Source organism: Dromiciops gliroides, chromosome 2 (assembly GCF_019393635.1).
Source record: "Dromiciops gliroides isolate mDroGli1 chromosome 2, mDroGli1.pri, whole genome shotgun sequence".
Lineage (NCBI taxonomy): Eukaryota > Metazoa > Chordata > Mammalia > Microbiotheria > Microbiotheriidae > Dromiciops > Dromiciops gliroides.
Genome location: NC_057862.1, coordinates 37,711,927 through 37,733,898, shown reverse-complemented (window position 1 = coordinate 37,733,898; position 21,972 = coordinate 37,711,927). Strand labels below are relative to the sequence as shown.

The window sequence follows — 21,972 nt, the reverse complement described above, 5'->3', positions numbered from 1 at the left end:
CCCCATCCCCATCCCCACTGACCACATCACCACCATCAGCATTACCCATAGCTACATAACCATCATCGCCATTATGGCCCACAAAAAGCCCCAGCCAGCAATGCTGCCGCAACAAAAGGTTGGTCATGGTGAGGGACATGATACCTGTCTAAGAGTCTCTCTTCCATCCTGTCCTGTTGCCTGCTGGGGTAGGGAGTAGAGCATGTTCCTTTCCAGAGTCCACAACTTCTTTGGGGCAAGAGCCAGGGCTGTAGAGAGAACTGAACACAGTCATGTTGATAGGATCATCCCTATGATGAGCTAAGCTTCGTTGTCTCCACAGGGACATAGAAGGACAGTCACCAGGCTGCTAAGCACTGCTCTGTCCCTCTGCATTGGGCCTCTACTTGGTGTAGAGTATAATCACTAATCTTCAGTCAGGCATGTGACCTTCTTAATACCATCCTATCCCTGATTTGGGGTCTTAAGCAGGAGTGAGAATGCCTTCTTTTGGCCAGCCAGTAATAGAAGAACTGTACCACCTTCCTCTGGAACCCCCGGTTGGCTCGGGGCTCCCTCCCTCCCCAGCTTAGAGCAGCCACCATATTGGGTCCCCAGATGTGGCTGCCTCCCTGATGGTCCTTTGCGGTATAGTCAGAAAACTCAGGCAGACCCATGAGGTTGGGGGAGACAGAACCCTTCCCTTCGGCCCCGGGCAATAGATAGGGAATTTCTCCAACTCTGTCCCACCATGCCATCCCCCACAGAGAGTTGTGGCAGTGCTGATGGCTTACCGTTGATTGTGCTTTGGGATCAAAGTAAAAAGGCCACTTCCTTCTGGGCAGAACTTTGCCCAGAGGAGTCCCGAGCTCAGACTTCTGTCCACAGTCCTGAAGCCACCCCCAGGATTTCCCTGGAAGTTCCGTCTACTACCCATCTCCTTAGAATATGGTTTTCCACACCTTCTGACCATAAAATGAGTCCTCTGTCCCAGAGCAGCAATGCCTCGGGCAGCCAGGCACTCAACCTGATTGCTACTTTCCTGATCTCTTCTTTTCCTTTTTTCTTCCTCACCAAACCCCGTGTTTCCCCGGCTTCTTCACATTCTCTCCCCCCTTTCACAGCGGAAAGGACAGTTCGAAGGAGTCAGCGGGAAGAAGGTAACGTTTTCTGTGTTCTGTGTTCACTGTCCCTCTGCCCGGGCCTCCCTTTCCCTTCCTTTACCTTCCCTCCCTCTTTTCCTCAGAGGGAGCCCCCCTCTTCACAAGTACTGACCTGTCCAGTCAAAGATGCAGGCAGTTGGATCTCGTAAATAGAAATGGTGAATCTCTTCTGTAACTCCCTTACGCTAGGGACTGGAATGGGACTTTGAGGGGGACTCCTTCAAATGAACCTCCTTGGAGCTGGTCTTTTTATTCCGCCCCCCCCCCCCAGAACAACACTCAATAACACTTCGTGGATTTACTTCTGTTCTATTCTCTTCCGTGATCCTTCTGCAAGCTTCCCGAGGCAGGCAGGGAGGGCTTTATCACCTACCTTTCGAAGAGGAGTAAACAGAGGGGATGGATAACTGCCATGGGCTCAGTGCGGCATTGTGCATAGAAAATAAGTGTTTCTTAAATGTGGGGTCCCATGACAATGTTTCTTTGTATCCACACAGTACCTAGTAGGTACATCGTGAATGATTAATAAATGTGTATTGGCTGGTCTACAGATGGCAGAGCTGAATTTGAACTCAGGTCCTCTGACCCTAAATCCGGTGCTCCCTTCAGTAGCTCACAGCGGTCTCCACAGTCAGGAGGCCAGGCTTTGGAAAGGACAAGCGAATAATCATTGTTAGAGGCCAGAAGCCCTGAGGGAAAGTTGGGACTTTCATCCTTCACCACCTAATGGCTGCATTGATTTAAGGCCATTCAGAGAAACTCCCCGGGACTTAATTTCATCCCTTGTAAAATGGAAAGGGGATGGGGAGGGCAGCATCTGGGCGGGGAGGCAGATGAGCGGAAGCTGGCTGAAGACTCTGACGGCGCAGAATTGCAAGGGGTGTTTTCCCGGCTTGACCATGGGATCACTGGGATATTCAGCAGCATTCTGCCACCCCTTTCGGTGGCAGGGGGCGCCCACAGAGCTCTCCTCACAAATGGCCTTAATTTTTAAAATGACACCGCTTTCTCCTGTGGCATCATTTCTGGATGCTTACTCTTTCCTCTCTCCTTTCTTCTGGAATCTCTCTTCCATTCCTCTTTGCTGGGCTTCTCTCTTCCACCTTGTGCCTCCTCCCTGCCCCCCCCCCCCATCACCCCCATGGGATGGGCAGGAAGGAGAGAGAGCAGGAAAGTCTTCGAGGGACTGAGGGATCTGTCCAAGTCAATGCACAAAACCAGTCTAGACTCCCTGGGCCACTTTTCTTCCCCCCCCCCTCCCCGCCCCCCACTCCACCCCCCTAACTATTCCTTACTAAAGAGTCCTCAGGAGGAGCCTAGGAAATATTCTGTGGGATATTTAAGAGAGAGAGATTCTGGGCACCTTTGGTGAACAAGCCAGGCTTTTCTGGGTTGGGAGCATGTCAAGGGCCTTATTTCTGTGGCTCCCAGAGTGGATTGGCCACCCAGGAGCTGACCAGGTCTGTTCCCAGGTAACCAAGCCAAGGAGAAGAGTGTCCAAGGACTTGAGTTCTGTTGTTCCTACCCCTCCCCCCCCAGCAGGACAACAGGAAGGGGGGCCCACCCCAACCTCGCAGACCCCATTCCCCTTTGGGGTTCCCCTAGCTTCCTCTGCCCTCCTCCAGTGGTTTCTTCCCTACTGAAAAACCAATGTCCTTTGTCCTTCCCAGCCACCCCATCTATTGGCTCACTCCAGATGACTCTTTGAACCTTGTCTCAACTGCTTCTTCTATTTGATTCCAACCCTAACTAGTACCCCCATCGAGCATGCTCCAGTGTCTACCAGCCATGCCTCTGCTCCGCCGCCAGCTTCTGCCCATCCGCCTGCTACTGCCGCTGCCAGCCCAGCCTGCCCAGCGTCACCCCCAGCTGCCTCCACCGCCTCTGTCTCTGCTGACAGCCTCTCGCCTGCTTTCCAAAGGTAATGGGTCCTAAGCTCAGGCCCTGGTCATGGATGGGCTTTCACTAAGGAAGATGCCCCAACAAGAGGAGTCCAGAGGGAAAGGTCAGCCCTAGAAACCCTGCCAGCCTGACAGGAGAGCGGTGCCTCATTGTATGGGCGCCCTGCTCTGTAGCTCCAGACAGTCACCACCTGTGGTCCTGGAGGGTCAGAGCAAAGGGGTGAAGGAGAAGAAACGACTTTCATCTCTGGTGTTCTTTGCAATTTAGAAAACATTTCCCTCCTAGCAACTCTGACAGTCAAGAACTGTGCCTCAGAGGCTTTCCTGCTCCCTCCAATCTAGCTGTGTGACCCTGGACAAGTCACTTAACCTATTTGCCTTGGTTTCCTCAACAGTAAAATGAGGATAATAGTGGCATTTACTTCTCAGGATTGAGAAGCTCAAATAAGATAATGTTTGCAAAGTGTTGTCTATGTCTCAAGGTGTTGTATAAATGCTAGTTATGGTGACAGTAGATATTACACCTACAATGCTTCCCGTTTTACAGATGAAGAAACTGAGGTTCTAAAAGGCCCAGGATCATGTGGCTATTAAGTGTCTGAGGTGGGGTTCACACACAGGTCTCCTGACTCTACATTCGGGTCTCTAGCCATTATGTTGCACTGCCTCAGAAAGCGATCCTGTTTAATCAATCCTATATTGACTTAACACCTATTACTGTGTGCTCAGATTGGTGCGAGACTGAGATGTCACAGTCTCTGTCATCCAAAGTCTACTCCATCTCAGGCACTTAACTAGCAGTGTGACCCTGGGCAAGTCACTTAACCCTGATTGCCTGCAACACACACACACACACACACACACACCCACACACACCATTAAAGTTAAATTCAGTTGGATTGGCCACTTAGGCACCTCAAAAAAGCTGTTTCCAAAGCAGTTGATGGCAGTGGTCAGTCAGTTAGTGTGGTATGTTGGGAGACAGAGTAGTGCAGTGGTGAGAGTATAGGCTCTAGAGTCAGGGGACCTGGGTTCAAGTGCTGCCTCTGATGCTCACTAGCTGTGTGACCTCAGACAAGTCAGTTGACCTCCATGGGCCTCAGTTTCTTCATCTGTAAAATAAGTGGGTTAGGGTATATGGCATCGGAGGTCCCCTCTGTGTCAATGATCCTATAGACCTGGAAGAGACCTCAGAGTGTAGTGTATCAGGGCTGGGGATTGAGTGGCCACCTGTGACTCATGCGCAGGAAGACCCCCCCCCCCTTCTTTCCTCAGCATGAGATTTTCCCTCTTCCCTTTTCTAGGTCTAGGTGACTAAGGAAAGCCCTTTCTCGCCCCACCTTCCTCTCCTAGCCAGCCTGTTTCTCTTCCTCTCCCAGAGGCCCTGGTCATCGGGGGATTGGTTTTCTTATCTCAGTGCTCCTGGGGCTCCTGATGTGATGCCTAAAGGGACCCGTTGTCTATTCCCCCGCCCCCCGATCCCGACCCCCCAGGCTCAGCCAGGGATCACTTCTGGAGATCCAGACTTCCCCAGCAAGGAACCTCAGAGAACATGTCACCCACTCCCCTTGTTTAACAGTGGAGGAAGCTGAAACCAGAGGCGAGGTGACTGTCTAAGGTCACCCGTGTACCACATCAGAGGTGGAACTGGAAACCAGGCGCTTTAACTCCGGGGCATCGGCTCTTTTCCCTGTGCTAGGCCACCAAAGCTCCTGAGCTCAGTCCAGTTGGTCAGCGGAGCCCCAAGGGAGATCCCTTCTTTGTTCTGGCTTCCCCTCCCCTCCTGAGCCTAGAGTCACTGAGAGAGGGAGTTCCCGGGAAGAATGATGGTGGGCGGTGGAGAGGAGGGAGATGGAGATGGGGGAGGGAGGAATTTGGGAAAGCAAACTTCTCAAGTCTGTAAGAAGCTCATTTTCAGTCCTTCCATGGAGAATAGCACTTGGCTTTCTTGTCCCTCATCTTTGACCTTCTCTCCTTAAACGTGCATGCTATTTTTTTTTTCCAAGAAGAAGAATGAAGCTATTAAGCCTGAGGAAGGAAACCCAAAACCCATGAATGTGGTCCTTGTGGCAGCCACAAAGGGCCCCTCCAGCTGGGGAGAGCTGGGGAGAGCTCCCACTGACCCCCTGCCCTTCCCCCTCCACCTCCCCCACTCAGAGAATTAGCCACATGTCCTGGGTCCTCCACAGGAGCCGACGGGCCGGGAAGCGCCATAGGCTTCTTGCCAGCTGTGGGCCTTAGATGACAGTGTGTGTAGAGCAAGGATAAATCAGGACTCTCCTGACACTGTTTCCTGGCCTTCTCTTGAAAATCTGCCCAAGAGAGCCAGGAAAACAACAACAAAAAAAAGACCACTGATGCGCCTCAGACCCCAGAGCTCAGAAGAGGTTAGCTCAGTGCTGCCCAGAGAAGACAGGGTAGGGGGCAACATCTCTGACAATGCTCTCCACCTCCCACTGCCCCCCCCCCCCCCGCCCAGCTCCACATTCTGTGCCAGGCTTGGACATCCTTGTGCTTTTATCCAGGGAATTGCTCCCCCCACTGACACAGAGCATGACTGTGGAGTCAGAGGTATCAGAGGCAAATCTCAGCTCTGCCCCTCAGGACCTGGGTGACCTGGAGCCAGGGGCTTGACTTCTCTGAGAGTTCCTTTCTTCATTTACAAAGTGAGGAAGTTGGGCTGGATGATCTATCCAGATTTTCTCTCTGTCCGATGAAGGTCCCAGCCCTTCTTTTTTTTTTTTTTTTTTTTTTTTTTTTGCAGGGCAATGGGGGTTAAGTGACTTGCCCAGGGTCACACAGCTAGTAAGTGTCAAGTGTCTGAGGCCGGATTTGAACTCAGGTACTCCTGAATCCAGGGCCGGTGCTTCATCCACTGCGCCACCTAGCCACCCCCCAGCCCTTCTTAGTAGACCATTTCATGAGGTATCTAGTCAGAACAATCACCTAAGTCAGTCTCCTTGTGGTCGGCTTCTCCAAACTCAACTAGACCAGTCCTCAGAGGACAGGTACGTGGTCTTTGCCCTGGCCAATCCACTCAGCTATGTGTGTGTTGGGGAGGGGGCAGTAATGATGGCCATGTTGGTCATGGAGTTAGAACAATCTGGGGCCTGGTGCCAACACTTCCTAGCTGTGTGACTTTGGAAAATCAGCAAACCCATTCATTTATTCAGTGTGTTCTAAGGATACAGGGACCAAAAAAAAATGGAATGGTCCCTGCCCTCAGGTAGCTTAGACTCTATTGGAGAAGACAGTGCAGACATACATAATATATATACACAGATGTATATATACACAAGTATTTGTATATGTGTGTATATATACTATATATATAAATATATGTATAATTTACATATATATAAATCCATACATATATAATAAATATATGTCAAATATATATCTTTATATTTATTTGGTATATATCTTTATATATACATTTAAATGGTATATATTTACATATATAATTGATCTCTATTTGAGAGATATTTGTATATATATCTTAGAAATAGAAGATATTGTATTTTCCTGGGCAAGTCACTTCACCATTGTGAGCCTCAGTTTTTCTATCTATAAAATGGGAATGATAATTCTTGGGCTAGTTATTCCAAAAGTGAAGAAAGCACTGAGAAGCTCCAGAAAAATGCAGGCCCAGTATTTTAAGGAGCTGGGATGTCGCCGGGCAGGTCCTCTGGGCCCCAGCACCAATGGGCCTCTCTGCCCTCTAGTAGGTCTTTCTTTTTGGGTGACTCTGTGACACTGTGACTGTGACCTAGGCTCAGCTGCAGCTCACTTTCACCAGAAACCTTCCTGGCTTGGAGGCCCTCGCCAAAGCTTGGGCTCCATGTTCGTGGCCCTCCAACCTCAGGGTCGGGGGATGTGACTTGTCTGAGGTAAGTGGAGGAGAGAGCACTGGAGCCCAAATCTTGGGTTGTTTCCAGTGCACAGTCTAGCTGGGATAGGATCCAGGCAGACCCAGGCAAGGGGAGCCCTGGAACCACGACCCCTCAGCTCCCTTGGAGCCAGATTACCTGGGGCTGCATCCTGGCTCTTCTCTCTATTAGCTATACCATCTTAGCCGTGGTTTTCTGTTAAATGGGGATGATGCTTGTCCTACCTGTGAAATCCCCTATGGCATCATATAAGGAATACCAGGCATAGAATGAGGAGACACCTGGGATGGAGTAAGTCCCTCCACCGACATTCACTAACTATATAACGGGAAAGTCACTCATCTGACTGAACCTCAGTTTCTTTGTCTGTGAAATGGGGACAACAACACCATTCTCACCTTCCTCCCAAGGTTGTGTGAGGATAGAATGAGGTAGTGGGTGCCAAGTTTTTGCAGAGCCCACAGTGCTGTGTAAATGTCAGCCACTCTTACCACCTTCTCTCTGATCTGTTGAGCGGAAAGAGCTTTTTATTCTGTGATTCTCTAGAGTCAAGCTCTGTCTGTAGAATGACCCTTAACCTGGGCCCACCGACTGTCCAATAGAGATCAGGGAGTTGGTGAACTTGGAACTGTTCGTATTCTGGTTCAATATAATTGGTTCCCTTGGTAAAACCATGTATTTTATCTTATGCATTTAAACTCATGATTTGGAGAAGGGGCCCCTGGGCTATACCAGGTGGTCCAAAGGGAGGCTGGGTGGGCATCCAGGACACAAAAATCCTTAAGAACCCCTGTTGGAAAACAGGGTGAGAAGGCTCTAAAATAACAGGATTTGAAACCTCAGGGAACCTTTGGGATCACTTGGTTATTTTATGGGAGTCCAGAGACTTGGCCATTCAGGGTGAGACCCAGGATGGGAACCTGGGTATTCTAGTGCCAGAGTCTATTTCTTCCATTGTACACAACAGCACCTTGGGTGAAGACGTCAGAATCCATGTGCCAGTGCCTGGGACATTGTAGGTACTTAATAACTATCTATTGACCAACTGACTGACAAATGATTCTATCATCCAGTGAAGAGCTTCTTTTATTCAAGGCCCTGGATGTTAATGCTTGTTCTCTGCCCTCTAGGCAACAAAGTAGCACTTAGGCACTAGACCTTGAGTCCGAAAGAACTGAGTTCAAATCCAGCCTCAGATACTTATTCTCTCGGTGACCCTGGGCAAGTCATTTAACCTGTGACTGCTTCTGTTTTCTCAACCAGGAAATGGGTATAATAATAGTGTGTACTCCACAGAGTTGTCGTGAGAATCAAATGAGATAACGTTTGTAAAGCACTCAGTGCCTGGCACACAGTAGACCAGCTTAATAAATGCTTGATTCTTTCCCCTTCCCTCGGTCTATCTTCCATTTAGTTACTTCTATCCCTGAGGGCAGAGACTGTTTTCCATTTCTGTCTTGATCTCTCTAGCCCTACTACCTTGTACATAGTAGGTCTCTTGTTGAATTGAATTAAAACCCTCAGAAACACTGAGCTGTGCCCCCTCCCCCTTTTTTTGGCAAGGCAAGGAGAGTAAAGTGACTTGTCCGGGGTCACACAGCTAGTTACTGTCAAGTGTCTGAGGCCGGATTTGAACTCAGGTCCTCCTGAATCCAGGGCTGGTGCTCTATCCACTGCACCACCTAGCTGCCCCCTGAGCTGTGCCCTCTTGAGTCTACTAGTGACAGTCTTAGGTTTCTGGGTCTTTCTTCATCCAGAGAAGGATAGAGTTACAATTGTGCAGAATTAGGAGTGGGCCTCCATCTTTTTTTCTAAGTCCTAGGAATTGACTTTGGAAATGTAACTAGTCACTGAGGTTTGGGGCTGAGGAAGGTGACCCTTCCCATCTGTGTGATCCTGGTCATCATGCCTCAGTTTCCTCATCTGGAAAATAGAGATAACTCCACCACCCTGGAGAACACGGGAAAGGAATTATTTCCCTAGGCATCTCTTCCTCTGTCAAATGAGGTCGTTGAGCCTTGTTCTGACCCTGGAATCTGTAAACTTGGGTTTTAAAAAAATGTTGAATGTTTCCATGTAATTGGTTTCCTCTATAATCCTGTGAACTTTCTTTTGTATCTTTAAAAACAAGATTCTGGGCAGCTAGGTGGCACAGTGGATAGAGCACTGGCCTTGGATTCAGGAGGACCTGAGTTCAAATCTGGCCTCAGACACATAACACTTACTAGCTGTGTGACCCTGGGCAAGTCACTTAACCCCCATTGCCCTGCAAAAAAACCCCAAACCAAACAAAAAACAAAAAACAAAACCCAAAACAAGATTCTGAGGAGGGGCTAACGCCCAAAGGTTAAGGACCCTAGTATCTCAAAAGGGTCTCTAAGTCCCCTTTCAGTTCTCAATCCTATAACCCCCATCCTGGTACCTACTGACTCATATGGGAGCAGAGAACTTAGCCAGCCTTAATGTGCCTTGGAAATGTGACTTGTTGATTGCTAATTTTGTTACTCCCTAAAGCCTATTCCCCGGTGTGGGCGACTCTGCTACGGTTGCCGCGAGTCTCCTATTGCTGACAACTCAAACACGGGTAGACAGTGGGTGGGGAGAGGTAATTCTAGGCATTTCAAGGAAACCAGAGGACTTTGTTTTTCAAGGGGCACCAGCAGGGCCCTGCCTTCCCCACCCCAGTTTACTAACAACTGCGGTTTTCTTGATGACATTTCTCCTTCCCAAGATCCCTTGAAAATCAATCCCTTGGATGCAGCTGTGGATATGCCCTGTGGGGCAGGGACAGAGGGAGCTGGGGAGAGGAGGGGATTGGCCGAAAATAGGGGGGTGAGCAGAGCAGCTTCCCTGTGCTCTGGTCTGTTGACTGCTCCCCTTTTCTTCTAGGGTCCTTAGCTCTTCCTATTCCCCGGCGGCTTCAGCATCCCATGCTCCTGCCAATTACAATGAAGCTCCTGCCACTGCTCCAAAGCCCCGGGTGGTCACCACCGCCAGCATCCGGCCTTCAGTCTACCAGTCAGGTGAGAGCACATGGACAGGTTAGTGTGTATGTGGAGAAGATATGTGTGTGTGTGTGTGTGTGTGTGTGTAGGTCTAGGGGGAGCAGGAGATCTGACAAAACCTGGGCTCCTTGGTGGAGGATCCCACATCCCAGGCATAGGGAAAGGGTTTGCAGTGACCTTGAACCCAGAATCTTTCCAGTACAGGGGCCACAATGAGCTCCCCTCTCTTAGAGACCAGGACTTAACAGCTAGGAGACTCTCATTCTCCCACAAAGAGCAAACAAGCCTTACTTTCTGGGAGCTGCTGGAGAGCAGAATGACAGGTTTCAAGTTCACCCTTGTGCCAGCTCACCTGCCCTTCAGGGAAAGGAAGAGCTGTCTGTTCAGAGCTGGCTGGCAGACTGGCACGAGGCCAGGGCATTTCCCAGGGAGCCAGGTGGAAAGCACGAAAGCTCCTCCCTGTCCTTCCTCCCACAACCCAGGAGCAGATGAAGGGTCAGGGCCCTAAAGGGGATGGTTTTCAACATCCTCCCACAAAGGCCTTTGCTACTGGGACCTTACTGCCCTTCTGGCTCTCTCCCAGAGAGGCCTCAAGGACTGACATCATCCCCCCAGCCTCCTACCCGTGAAGCAGGCGTGAGGAACGAAAGTGGTCCCTCTGGACATGCCCTTGGAGTTCTGGGACAAAGGCCCACTGAGTACATTTTTTAATGGTGCCTTCCTCATAGGATAAACCCAAAGAGAATTCCCTGACTAAAGGTCATTGGAGCCACAGCAGGGGTTAGGCAGAGGCTTCTTTTATCCCAAAGATACCAGAGAGAGGAAACAGGGGACCACCCAATCCCCCTTCAGCACCTAATTGGACTTAGCGGCACCTAGCTCAGGGACGGAGAAGACAAAGCAAAAGAGGGGGAGTTGTGTGAGCTTCAGTGGGAGCCACTGACTGGGGAGCCAAGAGAGCTGAGCTTCAATCCTACCTGTGTATGAGACCGATGGTTTAGATGTGGCCAACAGGGGAATTAGCTCTGCTTATCTAGGAATTTGTATTACACAGGTTCTTTTTTGCTTTATTTTTTGTTGTTGTTCTACTGAAGAAATGGGGGGGGTGCTGAAGTGGGAGAGAAAGTAAATGCTTATTAATTGAAAAATGACATATAGACATATGTGTGTGTGTGTGTATATATATATATATACGTATATATATATATATATATGTATGTATGTATATTTAAAATTCTACTTGTCTGACCACAGATACTAGCCTGTGTGACCTTGGACAAATCATTCAGGCTTTCTGGTCCTCAGTTCCTCATCAGTAAAACAAGAGGGTTCCCCTATTTGATCTCTAAAGTCCTCTCCAGTTCTAGATTCTATGACACTGTCGCTGGGAAATGAAGGTTGTGGGCAGTTTATGGAGCACCTCAAAACACGAGCCTCAGGCCATGAGAGCCCCTGACAAGTTTATTTATAGCCCTTTGGGATCTGATGTCAGGGCCCCGCTTGGTAGTATGGTTGGGGGTGGCTTAGACCATCAGCAAGGCAGGACCACAGGAGAGCCGATTTCTCCCAAGGCCGTGCCCTTTTAAGAGAAGTACAAGCCTCATGAGCTTGCTAGAACCAAAAGCATTTTGAAATGCTAAATATAGCACCAGGAACAATGGGGCAGAGTGCCAGGGTAGCCAGGCTACGGCCTTGCTTAATGTTCAGAATCCTAAAAGAAAATAGCACCTCCTTGGAGAGATGCCAACCCTACCCAGACTTGGGTTTCTCTTAACTTGGGGAACAGAAGTTCCTGGGCAAAGACGACTAGACGAAAAATCCCGTGCTCCCTGCCCCTTGGAAGCACCATCCATAGGAGCCATGCCCCTGGACAAAGGTCTTCTCTTAGAGTATTATAGAGCCTGGCACCATTTCCTTCCTCCTAAATCCTGGCTCTCTTCCAGTCTACATCTGGTCCATCTGTCCGTGCCCCACTAGGTGGCAGCATACCCTTAGTTCCAGTTTCAGGACCCACGGGAACTGAGGAGTGGAATGAAGGCTCAGAGAAGAGCCCAGCCCTCCCCTGAACTCCCTCACTCCCCAGAATGATTTCAGACCTGTAGGGCTGGTGTTGAGCTTGATTGGGATTTGCTTTGGTTCCTAACAACAAGATCTCACCTACCTCCCAGACATTAACTCATTCCTGCCCGAAGGGTGGGAGGGACAGGAATTCACTCTGGCAAGGAATGGCTGGCGCTGGTCTTAGCAAAGGGCGCCGACAGGCCAGGGTTATAGATGGGCTAGTTTTCCCAAAGTTTCCAGGTTTAGGGACATCACTCGCCACTTATTTTAAGGTTTACACAGGGCTCTCCTGTGAGGTAGGCCATTTAAGAATGGACATTCCCATTTTAGAGATGAGGAAATAGAGGTTCAGAGACTTGTCACACAGCTATCGTGGGAATCACAGGATCATAGATTTAGCGCTAGGAGAGACCACAGATTCCATCTAGTCCAAAACCCTCCCTTCATTTTACAGATGAGGACCCTGAGACCCAGAGGGAGCTTAGCTAGTAAGTGGCAGAGACAGAACTCGAACCTTGTGTTCCTTCCACCCTGTACTATGTTGCCTCTCGTGTTGCTGAGTCTCCTTGAGAATCTATGGGAGAAAGTGTTAGCATATGGGTATTTTCCTACAGGAGAAAGTATTGGCTCATGTTTGGCGGCAGGGATCACCGACATTGGCCCCTGTTGGGCTATCAGGCATAGACATGAAAGATCTGGGCACTTAAACCCAGAAACTCCCACCTCCTAGAGGATCCCACCTTTGGTTTTCTCTACCAGGGAGTGAGACTGGGTAGTTCCCCATAGACCAATCATCCAGATGATCTCTGAACCCATGGTAGGCATCAAGACAAGGGAGAATATGGCAATGGTGATACCCCCCTGTATTTATTTAGGGCCTTGCCAATGCTAGAGCACTCCTCAGACAGGTTCTCATCCTGGCTTTGAGGATCCAAGGGAGGAAGTGGCAAGAACTTCCTCTGAAAGTAGGGAATCTGAGGCACTGATGGCTTTGTGACCAAGTGGTACAGTATCTGGGAAGCCCAAGTCTGCACCCTTCCACCGAAGCCTTAGGTCAGAAGTCCTCCTCTCCTGGCTGCCCCGATCCTCCTCCCCTTAGGACCGTGGGTGGCATTTCTGGAGCAGAATCAACAATCCTCTTGCAGCCATGATCTTATCCAGGGCCCCCACTCCACTGGCGCCAGAGGTGGGGCTCTTGGAGATGCTACAGTGAGGTTCCTTCGAAAAAGCCTTGGGGCCTTGATGAGGAAGGCAGGCCGGTTTTGGGGGGGGCACAACCTCTCAAGGACCCCCAAACTTTGACATAGTACCTGGTGCACTCTCCAGAATCCCAAGGATCCCAGAAAAGTGAAAAACCATTGGAATAATAATCTCTCGACACAACCTTGAGGATATAGAAATGGGGGCTCAGCTCATGAGGATCCTGGGAGAGAAGTACGGTCTTGCCAGAGGCTGAGTGAGTGAGTAAGGGCTCTTTGAAAACAGTTGGGCAGAGAACTTAGAATTAGTCAGGAATCACCTTATTTAATTACATATTCTCCACGCAGCCTTGCGAGATAGGGGGCCTTTTGAACTTGCCAATTAGAGATGAAAGATCGCCTTCTAATTTAGACAGGCTTGAAGCCACTGTGCAGAAATAGTAACGTTCTCTGGGTAGGCTCAAGAGATAGCATATGACAAAGTTCTCTTCTGCTGTTTTTAAATACTGTTTATCTTTCCAAAGTGGAAAAAGGGGAGCGAGGGGCTGAGGTGGGTTGTTCCGTTCCAATGCTAATGAACAGAACGCATAGAAGTGGGATCTTGGAGGAGAGGAAGGCCACTAGGTAGAATTTAGTTTAAAAAAGAAAAAGGTAAGCGATACAGAACTCAGTAATAATAATAGGTAGCATTTCTATAGATGTCACTTAAAAAAATTAAATTAAAATTTTTAAAAATTAAAATTAAATTTTTTTAAAAAGGAAAGATCTATGTCACTTTAGGGTTTATAAAGTACTTTATATTATTTTATTTGAACTCATAAACCCCCTGAAAGGTAGGTGGTTATTCCCTTTTTACAGATGAGGAAACTGAGGCAGTCAGAGAAACTCACCCAGTGTTACATGGCTCGTAAGTGTCTGAGGTAGGATTCAAACTCAGGTCTTCCTGACTCCAAGTCAAGGACTCTATCCTGTGTACCACCTAGCTGCCTCATGATGTCATCTCCCATCTCCCTGCCTTTGCATAGGTTCTCCCTCATTCTAGGAGCTTATTCCCTCCTTACTGCTGAGGACCCAAGTTCAAACCATGCCTCTAATACTACCTATGTGACCTTGGACAAACCACTTCTCTCCCTTGAGGCTCATTTCACTAACCATCTAGCTTGAAAGCTTACCCATCCCATTATTCCCTGCTAGACCATGAACCCCTCATTAGCAGAAACTGTTTTTTTTTGTTGTTGTTGGTTTTTTGGTGAGGCAATTGGGGTTAAGTGACTTGCCCAGGGTCACACAGCTAGTAAGTGTTAAGTGTCTGAGGCCGGATTCGAGCTCAGGTACTCCTGACTCCAGGGCTGGTGCTCAATCTACTGCGCCACCTAGCTGCCCCAGAAACTGTTTTTGCCATTCCCTGTATCCCTGCTGCTTAGCAAGGAGCCTGGCACATAGTTGGCACTTAATAAATCCTTCTTGACTAACAAACTGGCGTAGCCAAGCAAGTGTGTGAGCAATGGAATGGGCTCAAGACTCAATACCCGGGACTCAATTGCCTTGCCAAGATCTCTGAAAAGGCTTTGTTGGAGCTCTTTGGAGAGAGGCCCTCCAAACTTTGAACAGAATCCTGTTTCAGAAATAGAAGATTCCCCATACCCACCACTTAGAGCAAGTCCCCACGTTCCCCTGACATGGATCCCCTGCTTCTGCCACAGTCCGCGTGAAGACTTTGATGTTCTTTCCACACCCAGGCTTAATTCACTTTGTAGATAGAAGAGTTTTACTAGCTCCCAGCAGTAACCACAGGGCCACACAGCAGAAGGGGAGGCAGAATTCCATTGCATTTCTATTACTGGCTTAAGGCCCAAGTAGCTCTAGGGAAGCAGGGGGCCCATCTCCCAGCCAGGTCCTGGTCCCTTATCCTCTCCCTACTTTTACAGGGCTAGGCCACTCAGGCCCCATGATCGTTCTTCCTGGGCATGGAGCTGAAAGAGACCTCAGAGATTATCTAGTACCAAGTGGGAAGACATCTCAGAAGCCATTTAATCCAAACTTTCATTTTACAAAAGAGGAAACTGAGGCCTACAGAAGTCAAGTGACTTGCCCAAAGTCACACAGATTTTTAGCAGCAGGGCCTTGGGCTCCAAGTCCAGCACTCGTTCCTCAGTCAAACTATCGCATTATCGGTTATCACATCATAGATTCAGAGCTAGAAGGTATGTCAGAGGCAAGTTCATCTAAAAACCTCATTTTTCTAATGAGGAAACTGAGGCCCAAAGCGATTAAGTGCTTTGTCCATGGTCACACAGGTAGAAAATGGCAAAAGTAAGATTTTAACCTGGGTTCTTTCTCAAAAACAAAACAAAACAAAATCTAATGTTCTTCCCCCATGTCCATTTCCCAGAAAGGAGAGGTTGAGTTTCCCCATACAAGAGTTGTTTAGGAATAACTGGCAGACAGAGGGGTTCAGTCGCCTGTCTGGGTCATGGAGGAACAGGGGGGTTTCCTCTATCACTAAAGTGGGGGGAGGCACTGCATATGACGAGCAGAGTCAAAGCCCGAGCAGTAGCAGGCTGCCAAAAAGAGGAGGCATCTGGGAAAACTGCAAGTTGTGAAGCCTTTAATTGCAGGGAATTGAAAATGAGTGGCTGGGAGAAACGGGATGGAGGGAACTTCCTTACCACCATTCCAGCCTTTGAGCCCCTGTGGTCGCCTGGTCCTGCGGGGCCGTTTGTGGCCGATGGGGGCTCAGGGATGAGGAGGCTCCCACCGTGCCTTCCTGGTAGTCTAGGGGAGCAGGAAGAACTGTGGCTTCTATCCGAGGGGGAGCCGGATGTGCTCTCAAAAGGGAGCTGAAGAGGCCTCCCTAAACATTTTGCCATAATGAGGGCCCTGAGTGTCTGCTGGAAGATGGAAACAAGCCCGCGTGTAGGCAGGGCATGTCTGCATCCGTCCCTGGCTCGGCTGAGTGGGAGAGCTGAGACCCAGAATTCCCCAGGGCTGGGAGCCTGTGCCTGCTGAACTAATGCACCCTCTTCCTCTTGTCTCTTCTTGGGTCTCTAGCTGGATCCGTTCCTGCTCCAGAAGGGGCTGGCCCCCATGGCTCAGTAATAGAGCTGCCAGGGAGCGAATGGGCCCTGGGAGTTCAGACAGGGAGTCTGGAAGGCTTTGATTTTCTTTGTCTCCGTCTAACCACCTAGAGGAGATAGAGCGGGGGTCTGGGGAAGCCGCCCAGAACCGACATTTTCATGCCTGGGTCTGCCATGACTTGTCTCTACCGCGAGGAAGCTGTCTCTGAGTATCAGTGTTTTCATCTCTAAAATGGGACTAGTAATATTTTCTCTATCTATATCAAGGGGCTTTGAGAGGATGGGAAAGTATTATCCTTTTCCCAGATCCCACACATCTTTCTGCTAACCCCCCAACCATAACCCCAAAATTTCTACTTTGGGAGTAAATTCAGGTTTGACGAGTTTTGTATATTATTCATCAGTGTAATTTTTAGGCAGCTAGGTGACAGATCGAGTGCTGGACCTGGAATCAGGAAGACCTGAGTTCAAATTCAGCCTCAGACACTTACTAGTGGTATGAACATAGGCAAGTCACTTTACCTCTGTAGGTCTGAGTTTCTCATCCCTAAAATGGAGAGAGTAACAGCACCTGCCACCACCCATGGTTGTTGGGAGATCTCAAATGAGATATTGGTAAAGTACTTAGTTTAGTGCCTTTTACACAGTAGGTGCTACATAAATGCTAGCTATTATTATTAGTTTTTCTTCAGATCTCTGAACTCAGATAACTAACTCTTTAGTCACTCCCTTGTCTCTATTAATTGTACTTCAAAGATCGGGAGTGAGGCTTATTGGAGGGTTCCTTTAAAGAATGCTTGTGAGATATCTCTCCAGCCCACCAAAAAGAATTTGATTTCTGGGCAATTATAATAACTCAGGTTTGGCCCCAGAGAATGCGTAACAGAAAGAACACAGCGGTGCTGGGTTCAGATCTTGCCTCTGATACTTGCTACCTTTGTGACCTTGGGCAAGTTACTCAGCCTCCCTGGGTACCTTCCAGATTTCCACCTTCCCTCCTAAAACCTTCCTCCTCTTCCTGCAGATGGAGCACCCCAGGTACAGAACATCCCATGTAATGCCCCAGATGAGTGATGTTTCACCTGGTTTTGTTCAAGTGCTTTTATCAACCCTTTCTTCATCTTTGTTACAAGAGATGGCTTTCCAAGTAGGGGACCAAGGAGAGAGATAATTAGATGTGAGCATGATAAAAAAAGCAAAAGATCAGTAAACTAAGATTTTGGACAAGAAGTTCATCCTTTTGAATGAGAATCCTTAAGACATGACATTTTCAGGTGCTTTGGCTGTAAGGAACAGGCCTCATTCTCCAAAACACCTTTGCGTCAGCTTACAGCTTATCCCTAGTCCCATCCTATAACCTTCTCCCATGTAGCCCAGTTCCATTGGCCACCTACAGTTTGTGGTCAGAGGGCTGGGCCCTGCAAGACTGGTGAACTTGGGAGATGGGAATAAGGCAGATCTCAATGTAAGGAGAGTCCAAAGCTTCCTGACCCCTTCCTTTTTTTTCTTTTTGTGCTTTGGGATTACAGTACCAGCAAGCAGCTATAGCCCAGCGCCAGGCACCAACTACAGCCCAGCTCCGGGAGCAACCTACAGTCCAGCTCCTGCTTACACCCCATCTCCAGCCCCGGCCTACACTCCATCCCCTGCCCCGGCTTACTCCCCATCCCCAGCCCCTTCTTATAACCCTTCTCCATATAGCCCAGCCCCATCAGCAACCTACAGCTCTGGCCCAGCGGAGCCAGCTAGCCGCCCACCATGGGTGACTGATGACAACTTCTCCCAAAAGTTCTCCCCTGGGAAGACCACCACCTCGATCAGCAAGCAGATCCTTCCCCGGGGTGCTCCCGTGCCAGGCTATACACCTGCTGGCACCCAGGTACCCACATTAGCCCGAGGCACCATCCAGAGAGCTGAACGCTTTCCGGCCAGCAACCGCACTCCTCACTGTGGACACTGTAACAGCATCATCCGGTACAGTCACGGGCCCTTGGGGGTGGCAAAAGTGGGAAAGGGGATCAGGCTCCCAGAGAGACCCTAAGGGCAGGGAATGCAGAGAGGCCATGTGGAGAGGGCCTATTCTTCCCAGTTCTGCTGATCACCTCTTTCCTTGGTCTCTCTAGCCCAGGGCTTCTTGAACTTTTACATGAATTTTTGAATTTTTCCATGACCCCGGGTTATATAGGCATATAAAATAGGTATACATAACCTTTTACTGTTGCCAAACTTTTTGCCACCCCCACATTCAGTTACACGACCCCATGTGGGATCTCAACCCACAGTTTAAGAAGCTAGGCCCCAGATCTTAGTCTCTAGAGTTGGAAGGGCCTTAGGAATCATTTCATCCAACCCTTCCATTTTCTAAGTGAACAAAATGAGTGTGAGGGGCAGTTAAGGGCTTTAGACAAGGTCACATTGCTAGTCATTGGCCCAGTCAGGACTTGAACCCAGGTCTCCAGCCACTACACCGTGTTGGCCTGCACCCTCCATCACTAAGGAGAAGGTCTGTGGTTGTCAAGCACATCCAAGCTCACTTGTAGGTGTCCAGCTGGCATACTGATACTTGTTCATTGCAAGCCTTGGGTGCTCACAAGGCAAGTGGCCTCGCTGCAGTGCTCCCTGGGCCACCTGGTTGTCATAGGGAGCTGATCATTTCCTGGTCAGGGGTGCCCGTGGTAGCATCCATCCCTCTGAGTCACTCGAGGTGTCATCCCGGATGCTCCAGGGCTCTAAAGAATCTCAGGGATATTTCAGTCCAAGCCATACCAGACCTCTCCAAATCCCTGGCAAATGCTTATCGATGACCCTATTGATGAGAAAGCCACCACCTCCCAAAGGGAAAGGAAACAAACCTTCTTAAGCACCTACTATGTGCCAGGTATTGCTCTGGGTGCTTTACAAATATGATCTCATCTGAGGCAGGCCTGTCCCATTTCCAATTGCTTCAATTAATTAATTATTATTTTTTATTGCTTTAATTATTAAAAACTTTTTCTTTACTTTGAACAGAAACTTTCCTCTCTACCACTTCTCCCCATCGTTTCTAGTTCTGCCCTCCTGGGCTGAGCCTCGAAGACAATTATCACGTGTCTCCTAAGACTTCACTTCTGCCCACTAAGTATCCCTAGTTCCTCTGACTAAACCCCATATGACACAGTTTTCAAACCTCTCACCATCTTCACTATCTTCCTCTGAACACTCTTCAGCTGATCAGCGTCCAGCACTTAGCACAGTGCCTGGTACACAGTCAGTGTTTAATAAATGGTTCTTGACTGACCAAATTCCTAAAATGTGGTGCCCAGAACTGAGCACAAGACTCCAGATGAGCACTGAGCAGAATAGGATACAGAGGGATGGGGGAACTATCTTCTCCCCTGTCCTGGCCGCTTTTCCTCTCTCAATGCATCCTAAAATTGTTTTCACTCAATGGACCATCATCACACATACTGAACTTATGTTTCACTGAGCCCCCCAGATCTTTCTTTCCCCATGGGAACTATAGCCTCCCCATGCCTCCCACCCCCTGCGGTTGGGAAGCTGATTTTTTGAACCCCACTGTAGGGTTTTACATTTATCACAAAGCTTTATCCCATCGTCTTTGATTAGGCTCATTGTTGCAGCCTGTCAAACTCCAGTGATGTTTGTACTTGTCGTCATAGGAACGCCTTTCATCCTGTCTCTTCTCTCCCTAGGGGTCCCTTCCTGGTTGCTATGGGTCGCTCCTGGCACCCAGAAGAATTCAACTGTGCCTACTGTAAGACCTCTCTGGCTGACATGTGCTTTGTGGAGGAGCAGAATAATGTGTACTGTGAGCGCTGCTATGAGCAGTTCTTTGCCCCACTGTGTGCCAAGTGCAACAACAAGATCATGGGGGTAAGGCACGAGTTGAGCTTCTGTGGGGCTCTGGTGCCTGGGGATTTCTAGGGACCCCACCACGACTCTCTGCTCTGCTCCAAACCATCACTTTCCTACATCTGGAAAAGCACTTTTCCCATTTCCCTAGATTCAGGAATTCCAGGCCGGGCCTCTGGCCCTGATGAGTGACCCCTCTCCCTCTATCCAGCAATCCAAACACATTTTCATCTGTTGGGAGAGAAAGAAAGAAAAAACTCACTCCATTTCCAAGGAATGAAACCCTCCCAGAAGAGAAGCCTGAGAGAGTCCCCAGGGGCATAGGGTCTCTGCACCAGCTGAGCGCAGGGCCTTTCCTCTTCCAGGGACAGAAACTGTGTCCAGTCTAGGGCCGCCGTGTTAAACTGTCCCTAGCAAGCCCTGGTCCCCGTTCTCCCAGAGGTGGAGCTGAGGTCAGCCCTTGTTTCCTTCTCAATCTTCTTTTCTTTTTCTTTTCCTCCAGGAAGTGATGCATGCTTTGAGACAGACTTGGCACACCACTTGCTTTGTCTGCGCGGCCTGTAGGAAGCCTTTTGGCAATAGTCTCTTCCACATGGAGGATGGGGAGCCCTACTGTGAGAAAGGTATGGCCCCTCTGGGGAGAGCTGTGGGCATGTTCAAATCACCCAGCATGTTGGGGCTTAAAAGACAGAGCATCTCAGCTTGAGAGAGACTTGTGAATGAGGTCGGGCAAGCAGTAAGTGTAGCCAAGCCGGTCTTTGAACCCAGATGCACTAGCTCCAAACCCAGAATGCTTTTCACTAAATATGTCACTGACTGGCCCTCAGTTCCAGGAAGCAGGCAGGTTTTCTTCAAACTTCTCTCCCTCTCTAGAGGATGGCTCCACCCTGCTTCCTGCCTCTCAGATCCCCAGCCCTAGAATCATCCTTAACCCTTCCCTCTCCTTCGCTCTCTGTACCCCATCAGTCCCCAAGCCTTGCCGAGTCTCCTCCCACAACAACCCTCTTATCAGTTCCCTTCTTTCCACTCATATATCCTCCCGTCTAGGTTAGTCTCACATTATCCCTTTCCTGCACTATCTCAATAATATCCTGATTAGCATCACTGCTCCTCATCTCTCCCTTTCCAATCCATCATCCATAAATCTGTCAAGCTGACATTCCTAAAACACAGATTTCACCATATGATCTCCCACCCCCATTCACAAATCTTCAACAGCTCCCTATTACCTCCTGATTAACATAAAAAGTCCTCTGTCTAGAACTTAAAGTTCTCCCCAATATGGTTGCCTTCTATTTTCCAGTTTCATTTCATATCCTTCATCATTCCAGTCATACTGACCCATCAGCTATTCCTCTTACACAACTTCCTGTTGATTATCTCCAGGCCATTACATGGTGGCCGTGCCTAAAATGAAACTCTTCCTCTGCTTGACAGAATCATTAGCATCTTCAGACCAACTATTGGCTACCTCTTATACTGGCAATCCACATCTGAACAAAGCTTCATTATTGATCATTGTCTGCAAACATGATCGTTTTCAGAGCCATACAACTCTGCATATATCACATTTTGTCTATGGTTCTCAGCTCCCTTTTCTCTGAAACTCTGTGCTTCAGGGCACAGGATGGGAGAAGAGCGGGACAGAAGGTTGGATTAGCTGGAACCTGAGATCCCCTTCCAGTTATGAATTTAAAATTATATAATAGCCCTCCCAACTGACATCAGTTTTTAATCACAATATTTAGACTCAGCTGTCCAACTAACCACATATTCACCCAACCCCCACCTTATTGGCCAACCCAGGTTTCTAATGTCATGCCATGAGGCATCCTCATAACCATA

General features: G+C 48.9%; 1 protein-coding gene across 1 annotated transcript in view; it reads left to right on the top strand.

The window, feature by feature from the left end:
• The window catches only part of LDB3 (LIM domain binding 3), a 117,203-nt gene that overhangs the window by 82,919 nt on the left and 12,312 nt on the right, over positions 1–21,972 (top strand). Inside the window, exons 9-14 of the mRNA XM_043986714.1 lie at positions 1,104–1,139; positions 2,896–3,063; positions 9,823–9,956; positions 17,805–18,249; positions 19,968–20,148; positions 20,630–20,750. Of these exons, the coding sequence (XP_043842649.1) occupies positions 1,104–1,139; positions 2,896–3,063; positions 9,823–9,956; positions 17,805–18,249; positions 19,968–20,148; positions 20,630–20,750 (1,085 nt within the window). The remainder of the gene's footprint in view (positions 1–1,103; positions 1,140–2,895; positions 3,064–9,822; positions 9,957–17,804; positions 18,250–19,967; positions 20,149–20,629; positions 20,751–21,972) is intronic.